Source organism: Peromyscus eremicus, chromosome 4 (assembly GCF_949786415.1).
Source record: "Peromyscus eremicus chromosome 4, PerEre_H2_v1, whole genome shotgun sequence".
Lineage (NCBI taxonomy): Eukaryota > Metazoa > Chordata > Mammalia > Rodentia > Cricetidae > Peromyscus > Peromyscus eremicus.
This window is the reverse complement of record NC_081419.1, coordinates 87543134-87560149: the sequence shown is the minus strand read 5'-3', so window position 1 is coordinate 87560149 and position 17016 is coordinate 87543134. Positions and strand designations below refer to the sequence as shown.

At 41.4% G+C, this 17016-nt stretch overlaps 1 protein-coding gene across 6 annotated transcripts in view; it reads right to left on the bottom strand.

The window, feature by feature from the left end:
• Positions 1–17016, bottom strand: part of Fmn1 (formin 1) — a 374621-nt gene that overhangs the window by 115460 nt on the left and 242145 nt on the right. For all 6 annotated transcript variants that reach the window (XM_059261098.1, XM_059261099.1, XM_059261101.1 and 3 more), the window contains 5 exons: positions 14803–14864; positions 12991–13079; positions 6691–6820; positions 4949–5095; positions 3751–3810 (listed from right to left, as the gene is read on the bottom strand). In XM_059261098.1, coding sequence (XP_059117081.1) covers positions 3751–3810; positions 4949–5095; positions 6691–6820; positions 12991–13079; positions 14803–14864 — 488 coding nt within the window. The remainder of the gene's footprint in view (positions 1–3750; positions 3811–4948; positions 5096–6690; positions 6821–12990; positions 13080–14802; positions 14865–17016) is intronic.

Genomic DNA, 17016 nt, shown 5'->3' with positions numbered 1-17016 from the left:
ACTCCAGAAAAACAAAACTATTTTCTCACATCTAGTTCTTTACATTGGCCAATTTATTCCACTTTTGATAATATTTATATTATATAATGTAGTTAATGCTTATTAGGCCAGGGACATCTCCCTGGTAGACACTAAAAAGTTAACAGTGAATTCTGGCTGTCAAGGAACAATGTCAAGATCATTGATAACTTGTACACTATTCACAGAAGAAGCAAAAGAGATTGTTGGAGACCTGCACAGAATCTTCACCCAGACTTCCAAGGTGAGAGTTTCAAAGATTTCCTTTAAGGATCAGGATGTGAGCAAATACTTATATAAGGGGGGGAACATGAAACATTGGGTTGAATGATTGTTTTAATATAGTTTTCATTTTTACAGATGCACATTAATTATGCTTAGTAATTGAAAATTTAAAAAAGGATCATAACTCTAACATCCTCAAATAATGAAATGTATTACTATATATCATTGCAGGTTTTCTCTGAGTTAGTGTTACATTTATATCTACCTATTTAAAATATGTGTGTATGTATGCATTTATAATTTCAAAACACGTGCATATAATTTTTCTTGATTTTTTGAGACAAGGTTTCTCTTGTAGTCCTGGCTGTTCTGGAACTCACTCTGTATACAAACTGGCCTTGAATTAAGAGGCTCATCTGCCTCTGCCTCCCTGCTGGGATTGAAGGCATATGCCACCATACCACCCTATTTTATGCATATATAAAATTTAAAAGCAGACAGATTATTTTTCAGGGCCACTACATTGTGTCCTAAACACTGTCTATTGGGGAATATTATTTTAAAGTCTGTTGCATTTTTTCCTACTGCTTTTGTTAACAATTCAAAGATGTGTTTGATTAAATAAAATTAACCTGTAAACAGGAGGCTGAGTCAGCAACTAGCTGACAGGAAGTGGTAAAAAGGGTTTTTTAAGTGGGGGCTGAGACAAGGACACTGGGACTTTTGGAAGACACCAGCAAAGGGAGAAGGTTAGCTACTTGCTATTCAGCTGAGTAGAATTCCACCTCAAACCTTGAATTTTGAGTTCCTTAGATTTAGATAAAGTTTCCCTTAGTAACTTTGAAATAGTTGGTGCCTAAGGGAACATTATCCCCTCAGGCTGCTGCCCTTGTGGCTGAAGCCATTGTTTAAGGGGCAGCTACTGTAGATAATAAAACACAGTTAACAACAATTGGTGCCCAACATGGGGCTTGAACCATGACGCTGAGATTAAGAGTCTCAAGCTCTACTGACTTTCCATAGCAGTCTGTTATTTCATTTGATAATTCCAACATGATTCATTTGACTATATTGTTAAGCATTGGATACCTACAAAAAAATTCAAGTTTTTTGCTATTTTAATTATCATAAGTAGAATAGTAATGCAAGTCTTCAGTTATAAATTCCTAGAAAACTTATGCATATTTCTAGAGTTTTTGATATAAGAAGGCTGAAATCTTTTTAGCTCAGTAAGCATATATGTATGGAATAAGCAAAGGTATCCCCTGGAGGATTGCTGGACCATGTTTTAGTTTTAATTTCTTGAGGACTGCCCAAAATTTGACTTACATAACACCTCAGAAACCATTTTACATTCTCAGAAACCATGGTCAAGGGTTCTAAGTAGCCCCTAACATGGCAATATCCTTTTTATTTCTACAGTGATTGTCCTGATGGTTATGTTGGGATATCTCATTGTGGCTGTGACTATTGATTAGTGATGCTGAACATTTCTTGGTATACCTGTTGATCAGTACTGTGGTCTTTATATAAAATTATGTAATTTCTTTATAAGGGTCTGCAATTCCCTGAATAAATCCATAATACATGTTAATAACATCATGGGGAGTTTTCTCCCTAAGACCTCTAAATATGTTATTTCTTGAGAGGAATAATAATAGAAATGTAAAAGGCTTGAGAGATGGTCCCATGATTAAGAGCATTTGCTGTTCTTGCAGAGGATCTGGATTCATTTGTCAGCACACATACAGCAGCTCACAACAGCCTGTAACTCTAGATCCAGGTGACCCAATGCTGATGCCATTTTCTGGCTTCTACCAGTCATATATGTGGTATATGTATATACAGGTAGGCAAACCTCATACATGTAAAATAAAAGTAAATCTTTTTTTAAAAAAAGTTTGAGACATAGATAGTTCTAATTTGGGTGAACATCAGAGTCTTAGATGCTGTGGGATGGTCTGTATGTCAAATCTGTTGCTCTGATTGGTCAATAAATAAAACACTGATTGGCCAGTGGCCAGGCAGGAAGTATAGGTGGGACTAACAGAGAGGAGAATTAAGGGAACAGGAAGGGAAAGGGAGACACTGCCAGCCACTGCCACGACAAACAGCATGTGAAGATGCCGGTAAGCCACGAGCCATGTGGCAAGGTATAGATTTATAGAAATGGATTAATTTAAGATGTAAGAACTAGATAGCTAGAAGCCTGAGCCATTAGGCCAAACAGTTTAAGCAATATAAGTCTCTGTGTTTACTTGGTTGGGTTTGAGCAACTGTGGGACTGGCGAGTGACAGAGATTTGTCTTGACTGTGGGCAAGGCAGGAAAACTCTAGCTACACTTAGGTCTTGATTCACTTGAAGTAGAGATATATTTCTGTTTTGAGTATAAAAGTTGTATTGGAAACACACATAAGAGACTGTGAGGTGGCCTAGAGCAGCAGTTCTCAACCTGTGGGTCTCGACCCCTTGGGAGGGAGTCTTCTCTACTTTTAGATTTTTGTCTTTTTTTTTTTTTATCAATTTCAACAACCAACAAACAGTCCTTTCTCCTCAAAGTGAGGACTCTTAGTTCTTAGTTCAAAAAGAAGGAATAAAGAAGAAAATTGTGCTCAGGTATATACGTAAAGAAGTGCTCAATTCCAATTGAAATATATTCTAAGCAGAAAGCATGTTCTTGCTCTGTTTTGTTCTCAAATTTAATGCCTCTAACTTGTTCCCAGAGGTACTATTGGTAGAATTTTGGTAATTAAGGTAGATGTGGTACACAAGGCTTTAATTCCAGCACTCAGGAGGCAGAGGCAGGCAGAGTGAGTTCAAGTCTAGCCTGGTCCACATAGTGAGTTTCAGGCCAGTCCAGGATACTTGCTAAGACCTTGTCGCCCAAACAAACTAACAAATAAAAATAACTAGGCTGGGGAGCTAGCTCAACAGTTAAAGGAGCTAACTGTTCTTACACTGTTCGTACTGTTTCCCAGCATCAGTGTGGTAGCTCACAGCTGTTGCAACTCCAGTTACTGGGGATTTGAAACCTCTGCTGGCCTCTGCAGACTCCTGCATACATGTGGCACATATAAACTCACACAGGCAAACACACATACACATAACATGTGAATAAGTAACTCAATGTCTTTAAAAAGAAGAATATTATAGTGTTTTGATTTCCTCAATGTTGAGCAGTAGCTCAGAATTCAGTTTCAACTCTAACCAACTGCTGAATGAATCTAGAGTTCAGAAAATCCCATCATCTGTCACGAGGCAATGAGGGATCTATCTGAAGCTGGCAGACTGAGACTCAGTGGCCTCCTGTCTTTCTTACACTTCCTTTTCTAAAACCCAGGTGTACCTTTTATCTTCACTGGGGAGCTTTCAGACACAAAGTTGGACTGGAGGAAAGCCATCCCTCCATGTAGCCAGAATCCAGTTCCTGGATACTAAGGATTCATTAGAGTTGAATCCTTCCGGACACCGGCTGGTTTCCCTGATGCCATTTTCTCATTTCCTACCTGATCATAGTACCGCAGATAATACTTCACGACATAGTCCACCAGGTTCATCCCATTGTCCTAGGTTTAAAAGAGAAATTCAAATGACAGCCGTTCACAGGAGACCCTGAATGCTTCCCAGGTGAGAACTGAAAACCCAGCTCACAATGCTTACCATTTGTGAGACTGAGTCCTATTTGTTACACAATGACCAGATTTTCCTTCCTCCTCCTAGTTTCATTCATTTTTTTAAATGCCAGCTATAAAGACAAATGACACTACACCACTTTTTTTTTTTTTTTTTTTGCGGGACGAAAACTCAAACGAAATAGGTAATTCGGGAGACCTTCGAGGTTCCGGCTAAGACAAATATACAAACAAACAAAAAATCATTACCCCATATTTCCTTGGCATGTTGCCAAGACAGGAGGGGGTGGGAAACGCTAAAGGGAGCTGTGGACTAGAAGAGAAAACCATCCCTCCCTTCCTACTTCTCAGAAAATGTGTGCTCTTAATGGCGTGAAAAACAATCAGGGCCAGCTTAAAAGGAAAGCCATGCCACTTTATGACCCTGGAAGGCCAGGGGGAGCGAGCCCTCCCACAAGGCGGCCTTTGTGTCCTGTTCACAGGGGTCTAGTTCTAATTTGCCTGTGTATTTCCCTTCTCTGCTCTCCCCCTGCCCCCATGGGACGCCCAGATATGGGCTGGTTGTTTCTAAAAAGGTGGCTCCACAGGGGTGCGGAGCCAAATGATAATCAGGCTCAGGGAGTTGACAGGAGACTCCAGCCCCAATTGTTGTGGGCAAAAGAATAATTCAAATACTAGGCTCAACAGTGTCTGCCACTCAAGAATGAGTAAATTACAAATGGTCAGTACTAAATTCAAACAGACTTTAGCCTCTGCATTATGACTAATACAATATGCTGTTTTATCTTGTATTGCAGTAGTAGTTCAATGTCTAATCATGTATGTTAGAGCCTAAACATAGGATGTATTTTATCACTGAAAATGAGGTCTCATATTAAAGAAATAAAAGACCACGTTCAAGGCAAAACAAAGCACAGAAGGGGGAAACAGAAATGTATGCTTTCAGGTCTATTACTATTAGAGGAAAGATAAGATAAATGGATCAGTCTGTAATACTTTGTTTTAAATTAGAGATTCATAAGAAAATTAACCCTAACACGTAGACACTCCAGTATGAAAAGTAAATAAATACCCGACTTTTGACGTCTTTGAGTTTGGGTAGGATTTCTAAACCATATCCATCTGCTTGCCCTCGAGTCCTATTTCCTCCATTCATATAATTTCCAAAAGCCAGAATGAGAGCTAAGATGTCCTTTACACTCTTCATGTGCAGCAAGCCCTGCAACGGCAAATACAAGTTATTATGGTCTGAACTCCAAACACAGTCATGTCTGCTCAACAGCAAAGGCTTCTTAAATGTAACCAAATCCTGTTACCTGGCTTGTAACCAGTCGTATTAACAGTTGGCAAATATAAGATACATTTCACTGAGCGGTATCTTGGGGGTGGGGGAGCACAAACAACCACAATTTCCTACTTATGCAACAAAGTTATAATAATGAGGGCTGGACCTTTGTGTTTATTTTTCATTTTAGGCAGCCTTGATCTTGGTACTTTAAAGTACTTGTAGGTAAATAACAGAGAATGTAGTTAATTTTTGAATAATTCTAAGTTGAAAGAGGTCAGGTGTCTTTTCAGGACCTCTTTTGAAACCACAGACCTATATACAAAGAATATGGTCAAACTTAGAGTCGACATAATAGCAAGAGTAGACATAGTCCTCCGAGATTAATTTTGATAGTGCACTTTAAGGTCAGAGGTTATGTTAAGTTTTTTCAAGATGTACCTTCTCTGGGAGTTTGCTTCTTATTTATTAACTTTCACAATGCTAAGCATTTTCTTTATCTTTCTATCTCGTTCACTTTTTTCTCTCTTAAATCTTTGCTTCAAGTGCAAACTTTCAAACAGAAACTCTTCTTTATACTATTAATTGTCTTTATCATCTTTTTTATTACATTTCCTTGTGTGTGGAGGGGGTGGCTGTGGGGGCATGCAAGGACCCAGAGGGCAGAGGGTAACCTGCAGGAACTGGTTCTTTCTTTCCACCACGCAGACCCTGAAGATCAAGCTCAGATCATCAGACTTAGTGGCAGGTGCCTTACCCACTGAGCCATCTCACCAATCCAGCTTTATCTTCTTTTATTGTAGGATAAAAAGAAAAATAAAGTTCAGACCTAGGTAGACTTCTGCCCTGGTCGCTCAGAGGTTATTAATACATGTATCATAGGTTGGTAATGGTTATTCTTTCTTCATTGAAAAAATTTTTATAGGTCACAGGGGGAAAAAAATCATGCCTTCTGGCAAACAATGAAGTATTACAGAATATGTGGAACACACTTACATCATGATCTGAAGAACATGGGTGAAAGTGAAAGGGCTGGGGTTAGATGTGAGCTTTGTATAGAATGTGGTGGACACAGAATGTATGTGTCAGTCACTCACAATCACAGTTAGTTACTTCAAGTCTCCAGGATGTTTTCATTTTATGACAGATTTCAGATGATCACCTGCACGGGCTTCAAGTAAAATCTCTTTGTGATTTGAAGAGTTGAACAGGGATCGAACTATTTTGTTTTTAGTTTTTGGTGGCCAGTATGTACATGGTGAGGTAGTGACAATTTTTTTTTAAGAATCTGTAAAAAAGATTATTTTTCCCTCTTCCCTTTTTCTTCAGTTCATATCTCCCCTTTTCTTTCCTTCCCTACCCTCCATACACTCGGACAGGACAAACACCACATTTCCCTTCAACAGTCAAAGTAAAGTACAGACAACTTTCATTCTGTAAATCACTAATGTTGGCTCTTCCTCACCTCTCATTTCCTCATTTACTCCCAATAAGGGCAAAGAAGGCTTTAAATTAAATGGCAAACATACCTTTGAGGCTCGTGTGACAATCTCTACTTTTCTGTGTAGGGAAGTAACACTCTCGGAAAACACAGCCCTGAAGATTATGCATTGGGCACGCTCAGCAAAATTGGGAATCTGGGCTAACTCATGCAGAAATCTGTAAAAATAAAAACAAATCATTTTGCTTTGTGCATAGTCATAGGGAAAACTTAAAAAAGAGGCCTGGTCCGGATCGACCAGGGGGAACATTCCTTACATCACGATTTCAATTTATAAAGGGAGTGAGTTGGGCTGACTCAAGGAACTCCATCTGCTCCATTGTTGACAACAGGGCCTCTGTCTAGTAAGCTCATATGATGGTGAATAATGTAGATGAGCAGAAAGTTTATGCAAGTATTCTGAAAATGTGACCTCTCTCCTGCGATTCAAACAAGAGGCTAAACACATAGAAAGCCCTAGTCTTTAGTGTATGAGAAGATGACGCAATCAATTCCTGTGTCATGTAGAATTTTCTAAAAGTGTATCAATGTAGGTAGGGCAAACTGAAGACTTTGGACAAATGTCTATAGTCAAGTGATAAGATATTACTGAAGTGAGATTGCTATTATTTTTGCTCAATTATGTAACAGTCTATAATGATCTCATTTTCCATATGTTTGCTTCCCCTTTGTGTCTATTTACCCACGTAGGTGCAGCTGATAGCTAGCTCAGTACTTAGAAGAAAGCAGAAACTCATAAAGTAGACAGCCTAAAATCTTTAAAGTATGCCAAACAGCTCTTAAGAGTCAAAACTGGTTAGTGCTCTACACACAGTAGCTCACTGTCTGAGAGACTGGGCACTGGTGTCTTCTGCAAAATGAAGCTGGAAGAGCTACCTGCTTTTGAGGCCAACCACCAAACACCAGAGGAAAGGGTATAAAGTAATATGAGTTGAAACAGTTGGCTATGATCTCAGAAAGGGAGAGAATCCACTAACAGCCCTTAATTTCATTTTGGAGTTGAAATGATTATTAACAGCTATTTCTGAAAGTCTTGGTCAATTCACAATACCATCACTTTGAAATTTTGAAGTCTCCCACCAAATATAGTTTTGAAGATGAACACAGTTGTTACTCTCTCTGTGTCAAATGAAAAAGAGGAGTAGTAGCAGCAGGAGATAGAGCAGATGGAGCTGGAGGAGCTAGAGTAGCTGGAGTAGCTCGAGCAGCTGGAGTAGCTGGAGAAGCAGCTAGGGCAAGAGGAAGAGGAGGACAAGGGGGAGGGGTCAACTTTCTTCTTCTATTGGCAGTCTTGCTCTGTAGCCCAGGACAGCCTCTAACTCACTATTCTCCTGCCTCAGTATACTCAGTTACTGGAATTATAAGGCTGTGTCACCCTCCCTGCTTCTACGCTCCATTCTATCCTTAAGTTTTGTTTTCTTGCTCTGTATTCTGTTCTTTCCACAGGTTTTTGGGGGGAGGTGACTTAGTGTTCTTGTTTGTTTTTGTTGTATACTTGCTTTTGAGAAAAGGTTTTATTTACAGCTTACTTACAGTTTAGGCTATCTCAAAATTTCAATCCCCCGTCTCAGCTTCCCAAGTACTGGGATAATAGTTGTGTAACACTCCGACCTCCTAAGATTTTGGATTTAATACATTTTTTATTATCAGCTATTTTTCTTAACTCTTCTGACCAGGTCCTAGTTGTTATTTCCCCCTGCCCCAGCCTTTTAAAATACTATGGAAATGAAGCATGGGGGACTCAATAGAAAAGACTCCCTTCTCTTTAGGTTCTGTGCCTGCAGCCACAGTTATGAGCACACTACGTACTGCTGCATTTAAGAGAATACAGAAGCGTTGCATAGGGACAGGAAGAGAGTAATTGCCTTACTTTTCTAAATTGTTCCCTCATAAGTACAGTACAGAGTTGACCAGAGTCATTCATCATGAGTGACATCAGAGCTGTCGCCAGTTTTCACAGTGAGCAGGAAACATCTCTGGGGACTGGCAGCATTTGGTTCTGTGATGAGTTCTGGGGATGGTTTACTCCTTTAGATGCTGCCAGCCAGTCCAGAAAGTGTCCTGCATTTCTCCCCTCCCCAGAGTGACTGTGTCATCTCTTCAGACCCTGTGTAGGACCTTGATCTCTGGACTAAGTAAATGACCTGCTGAGGATGAAGACAGTAATGAAGGCGCAATAGACAGCATATGAGTGAGCAAACAGAGCAGTGCCTTGGTTCACCCACTGGGACATGGATGGGAAACGGGTAATGCGGGAGGAAAAACAACTAATTGTCTCTTAGAGGAGCCACAGGACCCACTTGTGGAAACAAGACTAGAGGCTCCTCAACAAAGAAAAGAGTGAAACTGCAAAGCTGTCTGATTAAAAACTTACAGAGGATGAGGGCTTGCCCTGGGAAGGTTCTCAAAGCATCTTAAGGCCCCAGGTCTCCAGGAGTTGGGAGGGGACAGCAGATGGAGGGGCTTTGCTTTTTTTATAGAACCTATCACTGCTAATGAGTTCTAGTGCATTAGCCATGGTCACTCAGTTCTTCAGGTGTATGTGAAGCCTTTACAGCTACCTAAGGCCTGGGAACAGGATTTGGCTTACATGTGGTTCCTTTTTGATACTGAAAAAGACACACCCATAATTACTGAAGTGTGGAAAAGATGTGATCACTGATGAGAGGCTTGGGGAAGTAATGTTGGCTGTGGTCACTGAGCCTCCCCATGATGCTGTGAATGACATGGCTGAAGACCAGAGAAGTGAGCTGAGACAGGCTGGACGGTGTCGGGAAGGAAGCTGGGGGAAAGTAAATGGAGTTTTGTATTCTGAAATGTACTTTTTCTGAACAAATGGAGGGTTTCAGACAGAGACATAATACTTTTAAATTTTTATTTCATACAATCACCGCAGCAGTGGCACGGCTACCTGGAAACATTAGCAGATTTCAGGCTTGGAGAACTGGGAGGGACCTTGCAAGGGGAAGGTAAGAGGGCCTGTGATGGTGGAGACAGGCAAGTGGGTAAGAGGGCTGTGGGGCAGGCAGAACGACCCTGAGGGACTGGTCCCTCGTGATGCTGGAAGAGGCCAAGATGACTTGTGGGGTTTGGCCTTGGAAACACTTGGTAAAATTTAAAGATATAAAACACAAGAGAAGTAAAATCACAAAAGAAAATATACGATCGTATGCAACTTTTAACACAAACATAACCAGGCAAAGGCCCAAGGAAAGGCACCATTGCTCTTTTCTCATTTGCCTGGAAAGTGCCAGAAGGAAAGGTCATCTCAAAGGCTACTCAAACCAAGCGTCTGGTGAACTCTGCCCCCGTTCCCTTGTGCTTTATAGCCTACCCGTAAGTGCTGGGATAATAAGCCATTACAGACCCCCAAGCACAGTATCTTGAATAGTAGGTCTTCATAGTTACAGATATTCATGGACTAATATCCGTTTGGGCTACTCTACAGTTTTGTTCTAGATTTTATAACAGAAAGGACAGACACACCAACCAGTGAGGGAGCTTTCCTTCCTTACGCAATGTGCTTTCTTTCCCCGGAAAGGACTATAGCTCAGCCTGTACCCACAACAGAAGGCCTGGGGCTCACTCTGTGTGGGTTTTACAGCCACAGTGGCAACTCCTCAGCTGACAGGTGGGATGATGCTGTGTGGTCCGGCATTTGAAAAGAGACTAATGTGATCTCTCATCATTCCCAAAAGCCTTTGGTGGTATGACCTAAGGTATGTGTTCAACAGGGGTCTCATCCACGGTATTATTCCACAATGTAGCCTATACTCAAGGAAGCAAAACACTACAGCTAGCTGTGGATCCCTGTGAAAGGTCCTGATAGGATGTGCACAATATCCTCACGACCACAGGAGGCCTAATCAGTCAACAGGTCTTACCTGGAGTGCCACACCTTCTCTCACCAACAATCTCAAAGCAGGAGACAAAGGGAGTGGAGGGACATCCCTGGAGGGAGTGGCTCTCAGACAGCCAGGTCCCAAGCAGATGACACCTCTGTGAGACATGGCTTTCTAAATCTGGCATTGGGGTGTAGGAGAGTTGATGAGGTGAGTGATGAGGCCAGCCTCTCCATGCTGTGATTTATAGGACTGGGCAGCATACGGCTCTTAAGAAACTGAAATGCTAAATTCAATGATTCATATTTCCCAGTATGTAAAAAATGCTTATAGTCCACTCATTGGGAATAAGCAGCAAATAAATCGCCAGAGAACCAGGCTCTGGCATAGACCAGACAAAAGCTGCCTTCAGAGACGTGGAGAGCAAAGGAGAGGTGTGCTTGAGTCTGGGGAACTCAACCTCTCCATGCCAGTCCCTGAGCCTTGTCTGCCACCTGAGTAGCCCCACATGACAGGCATCGTTGCCTCCAGTAATAGTGCTGAGTGTTCAGGGAGTCAGCACAATGGCCCTCCAAACTCCGAAAATGCTTATCTAGCTAGATCATGGGTGGTGGTGGGGGGTGGATAAGAAGTAGTGCGCTAATTAGTTGCCACCATTATTCTATGCCCTGGCAATTAGTGCTGAGAAATGATGCTGGGAGGTTGTACCACAAAAGGCAGAGGAATGCCTCTCTTGGCAGACACACACTGTTCATTTCACATCAGTGGTTCATTGTACCCCATCCCCTCAACTTACGGCAGGTTTTTACTGAGTGTGGACAAATTAGAGCTAATGGACCAAACCCAACCGGCCATTTCTACTTGTGTGACTTGTGACCTGAAGACTGGTTTTCATATTTTAAATGATCGTAAAAAGTATAGAAGTATTTTTGACATGTAAAATAATACAAAATTCAAATCTTGGCAATTCTAAATAAAATCAAGGTCCAGCTGTGCCCCTTTGCTTACATGTTATCATCTATGGTTGCTTTTGAACCTTGACAGTACAACGGCTGACTTGAGGAACCGTGAGAGATCCTTTAACCCACCAAGTATAAAATACTATCTAGTCTTTTACAGGAAAAGTTTGCCAACCCCGGGCTTACAATTTTACCACATAATTGGGCATACTAACCCTGCCTAAATGTTTGATATGCCCTATCATCTCCAAATACTACCAGTGGCTGTGTCAGTGTCTACATATCTCACCACTGGTCACTTCCCCATTGATCCTTAGTGATTTAACAGGAGTTAATTCACAGTAGGTAAACCTGACTTCTGGGTGAGCAGCATCAGCAGCGGTGGAGGTGGTGGAGCTGATGGCTGGTGTTAATGAGACAAAAGGACAATAGAATCTCATCTGAATTGATCTATACATATTCTTAGGCTTTATGGACCAGGTTTAAGGGACAGGAGTCTGGGCTATAGTTCCATGTGAGAGGATCCCATCTAAGGTTCATAAGTTATTAGCAAGGTTTGAGAGTATTTTGGGTAAACCTCAGATCTCTAAAAAACTACCTTGCCAGTCATTTAGAGATGCTTTCTTCTGGGTCTATGAGAACTGAGGCATCCAAACATACGGCATAGAGTATAAGACAGAACCTTGGATGCCTGTAGGGGTAGCCTGTTACACTCAATCTAATTTCTGCTTTCTCTTTGCTTTCTGTAGCTGCCTCTCCTTGGCTGCAGAAGGCTAGCTTGAAGGGAACATGAAGCACAAAACATAGCAATCAGCACATGAGCCCCAAACCAGCAGCACATTTGCAGTCTTAGTCCCTTTATAAATAGCTTACTGGGGACTCCCGGGAACTCATCTGTGGCTTGCAGACCTCAAGGGTCTAACCAACAAGAAGCCACTCAGGTATCCAGCAGAGGTCTGAGTTCTCAATGTGTAGGAGATGGTACTACAAACCAAAGCTGGCCACTCTAGAGAATTAATGGAAACAAGAGCAAGCCACACAGATGGAGGATAAGAAAAACCTAACCTAATCAGTACAAGTGGAGAAGTTTGTGGGAAACCAGCCACATTCAGGATACATTTACTGAGCATGACATTTAAGAAAACCAGTCTGAATTTGGTTGGTGACTCTGCTGTCATCTTTTTAACACATCAGCAAAACTTGAGGCAGCGTAGTAACGCCTTCTTCCTTCCTCAGTTACCCTTTTGGCTAAAATGTTTAGTCTAGGAGGAATTAAGTTGCTAGAACAAGAAAGGGGAGTGGTGTAGGGTGAAAGCAGGGGGAGAGACACACTGCATCCAACAGCACACATCTCAGCAGCCTTCCCGGCAGCCGAGTCATCCTGCTGGATGCAATAGGGCACAGGATGACGCTGTTGTAACTCAGCTCTCTGCACCATTTAGACTTGACATTCATAGCTGGGAGGCAGACAGATGGAGTTTATAGCTCTCCTTTCAGACTAACCAAAGGTATTTCAAGGATCCTTACTGTTCAGGTTTGTCCAGCAGCTTCAAGTCTTCTTCTTTGGATGTCTCGTAGTACTTTCTTATTTTAGTCAGTTCATCCTCTTGGGCTCGCTGCATCGAGAGTAGAAAAGAAACAAACCACACACACACACACACACACACACACACACACACACACACACACAAGTGAATCAGCCTCAGACCATAGGAATCCATTTGTGATCCCATACCCTGCAGCAATGGCACCTCTTGGGTCTCACCTCAAGCATAAGAAACTCTACAGTTGGGCCCAGAAAACCCTTTCAGGTCATTCTGATACAAGTTCAAGTTTGGCAGTTACTAGCTAAAGCAAATGGTCATGACAAGTGCACACATCCAGACACACAGCTTAAGACAGCTGATAGCTTGAGTCTTCTGTAGGCAGCTGTGGGGCAAGCTGTCCTTAGCTTTCTTTCCCCCAGAACAACTATCTCACATGGGCTTTCCACACTATTATTTGTAGTCGCTATTTTCTTTTTTCCTGAATTTCATAAGTGTGTGTTATTTACAATATTTATTTAGGCATTTAGTAACATACTTTATAATTTACCCAACATTTCCTGTTGTGTACAGACTTACTTCTTCTACTGGCCATATGCATACTCTTGAAAACATGGTAACAACAGAAAGCATCAGGAAGGCACCTTGTTTGATAGAGTTCTTTGCCATCAATTACTGTATCCTCATTTTTCAGAGGATAAGTCCCCAAGGCTTGCACTAATCTACTGGTAATGAGTTTTGAATTCAAGATCCTCACACTATCCTCCAGGCGCTCAATAAATGTACCACTAACTCCTAATGTTCTGACACTTGTGAGCCTTTTGGTTTATTTGTAAGAACTATACTGATAGAAACATGTGAAAAGCTCCCACCCAGGACTAAATAATTTCTTAAATACATGAAGAATGTGAAAATATGTAGGGAATTGGTGAGCTCACTGGGCTATATTAGACTATGGAAATTTAAGGTCCCAGGGGACATAAATGTTAAACTCAATCACCCTGTGAGCTGAGTGACTATAGCATGTCACCAGGCCCCCATGCAGTTATCTGAGAATTGCCATGGTTTAGGGACTCTAGCTCCATCTGTGTTTCTACATCCTGACAGTCAATGAACAGAAGAGTTGACACTCATGGGACTTCTGATTCTCCAGTATCTCCTCACAAGAGCCTATGAATTCTGCTCACTATTTCCACTTACAAAGACTTTGTGCATTACAGTGATGTTTCTTAAACATGATTCATGATGTTCCTAAACTGTGTGACTCAGCTTTTGGAAGGGGCTCTGGGCTCCATGAGAAGAACTCATAGGATACTTAATCAATTCTTGTTCAGTAGAAAAAAGTCAGGTAGGGTCCCACTCTGATCTGGATTTTAAAGCTAGAACACACCACTGCCATCCAATGCTGCCTCCTGTACTTAATGTCAGCAGCTCATCTGGTATGAGAATCATCATCCAAGCGGCCGTTGGGATTCCTATTCCTCTGAGGAAGACACTGGAGTGTGCCAGCATCAAGCAGGAGGCTCACTTTCAGTCACTCTGTCAGCTAGCACTAGGGTCAGGCTCTAGGGTACACCTGTGGTCTCTGCTTTGCTGATGTCAGTGAGATCTACTAGGGCAGACACTGCCGTGGGAGTTAAGAACACACCCCCTCATGTGTAAATTCGCATCTCTGTGTCTGGATCTCTTCCACATTGCATTCAGATCCTAACTACTCAAGAACATGAATGGCTCAGTGATGTTTAGGGTGGAAATAAATATGAAAACTCCAGCTCTGTATGCCTTTGACACTCACATTTTCATATAAGGCTGCCAGGGTCTCCAGGTCAACCACAGAGTCATCCACATTAAATATGGCTGTGAACAAGAAATGAGAAAAAAGGGATAAGGGCTTTGACTTAATCCCCAAACCAATGTTCATCCCAGGCTCGGCTTCCCCACAATATAGGCCTGCACCTCTTACACAGGTTCTGCCTGCCAGTTTGCTTCTGTTCCCCTTCCTCTCATACCACGGGGGTTCATTTGAAAGCAAACTCAAAACTGTCCCTATGGCTGGCCTGAGTGTTGGCCCTGCCTTATTTAATTCTTCAGGCTTTGAGTCCTTTCTGTAGTTTAATTTAGGCTCCACAGGAGAAGTGTTTGTGCTTTTAAACTAAATCAGTTTTGAGGTTTGAAGCACAATTTTAAATCTTTCTTCCCGGCTGGTAATTGAAGAGATTTAGCACTTAATGCAGAAGAATTGACTCTTGCCCATTACCAGGAAGGGAAAGAGAAGAAAAAAGGACGATGTTGGCAAATTAAATGAATTCAGGCATGTGATTTCAGGCACCTTTCTGTGGCCACCGCGAACATCTTGTTTGGATTAAAAAGACAAGAAAGAATAATCATTGTATCAATAGCAAATTAAGATCACAGAAACCTCCCGTGAGCCAGTATCAAGGTAAGTTTTTATTTCCATGTTTTTATTAGAAATCTGTCTTTAGTTCTGTATCTTAAATGAGTCATTTTGCTGTTAGCTAGTATGCTTATGATTTCATCTGTGGAGGTTCCTTCCCAAATATGTTAGGATACACATGCAACAGATTTTTAAAGCTTTAATGGAATTGGCTATCAAAGTGTTTGAAATTGGCAGGGCCCACATCTTTAAATAATTATTCAAAACTAATAAGGTTTTTCCCCTCAGCCCTACCTCCCTTCTCTGACTTTACATTGTGAAATTAACCAGCGTGCTAGTAAATTTTCTCTGTGGCAGGCTAATTAATTTTATTAAACCAACCAGTGATGCTTAGAATGCCTTAAAATTCTGCTCTCCAAGCTATTCTGTTCCTTCTATTACACCATGTTTCCCTGGAGAATGTAGAGATCGAGGTGAAGGGCAGGCTGCTTCTGAATTTTTTTCCCTCCTATCATTTAGAATCATATGAGCGCATTCAAACATTTCAGTAAAATTAGTTAGTGGAGGTAAGAGCACATCCCGTCATAGAATACCAAGGAGAATACTTAAACTCCTTCGTGGGCTACTTTCTCTAACTTAGACACTCATCCACAAGTTATTTCTAGACTTATGGATGGGAGGGAGATTGGAAGACTACTGACAAGATTCTACCAAGGTACGGAATTGTCCTTCCAGGAAAGCCAGTGTGAACCCTGCCACCAAAAAAAAAAAAAAGTAGTTTGAGAAAAGAATGAGAGAACTTAGTGTCTCAGGACTGGTGTATTGTTTGTGGAGATAATACTGACTCACTAATTGGTCAGATGGACGATACATTTCCAAATGGCTGATGTTTTTAAACACAGGCAAACGAAGAAGGCCTGGAACAATGTCTCTTTTATGTGAACTCCAATATTTTGTTTTTTAAAATTAGCTGTTATGAATGAATAAGAAAAGGCACAAATGCAAAGATAGTTTTTAAAGGAATGGTTGCTTAAAAAATTATGCACCCTGAGTACTGTATCTGAGTTTGGAGCCCAAATCAAACAATCTCTGTCACCGAGAGAGAGAGAGAGAGAGAGAGAGAGAGAGAGAGAGAGAGAGAGAGAGAGAGAGAGAGAGAGAGAGAGAGAGATATCTAGGATTTTCCACACTGAGTAAATGCTTGATTTCAAAGAGTTAGTCATCCTCGACCCCAGATACATGGTTCAGTGGTTTGTATTACTGGGTACTAGGCAGCAAAAAGAAAATATGAAGAAAGGATGGGGCCAGAAACAGGCTGGGCTCTAGGGACACTTATTCACCCATTTATCCTCCTAGGCACCAAATAATTATTTGTTGAGTGTGCACGAAAATCAGTTTGTCAGAAATTGTTTTCAAAGGCCATGGACATCGAAGACAAAAGTGCTGCTGACACTTAAAGTTTTGGATCTCATGAAATTATTATCTTAGACTGAGGAACAGAAAATAAGTAAATGCATGATTTCAGGTGGCAGTAAACTTAAAATGAAGTAAACTGAGCTGGGGGAATAGGTTAGTTGCAGCTTAGCATGCATGGATTCCTCCTGGGTTTGATCC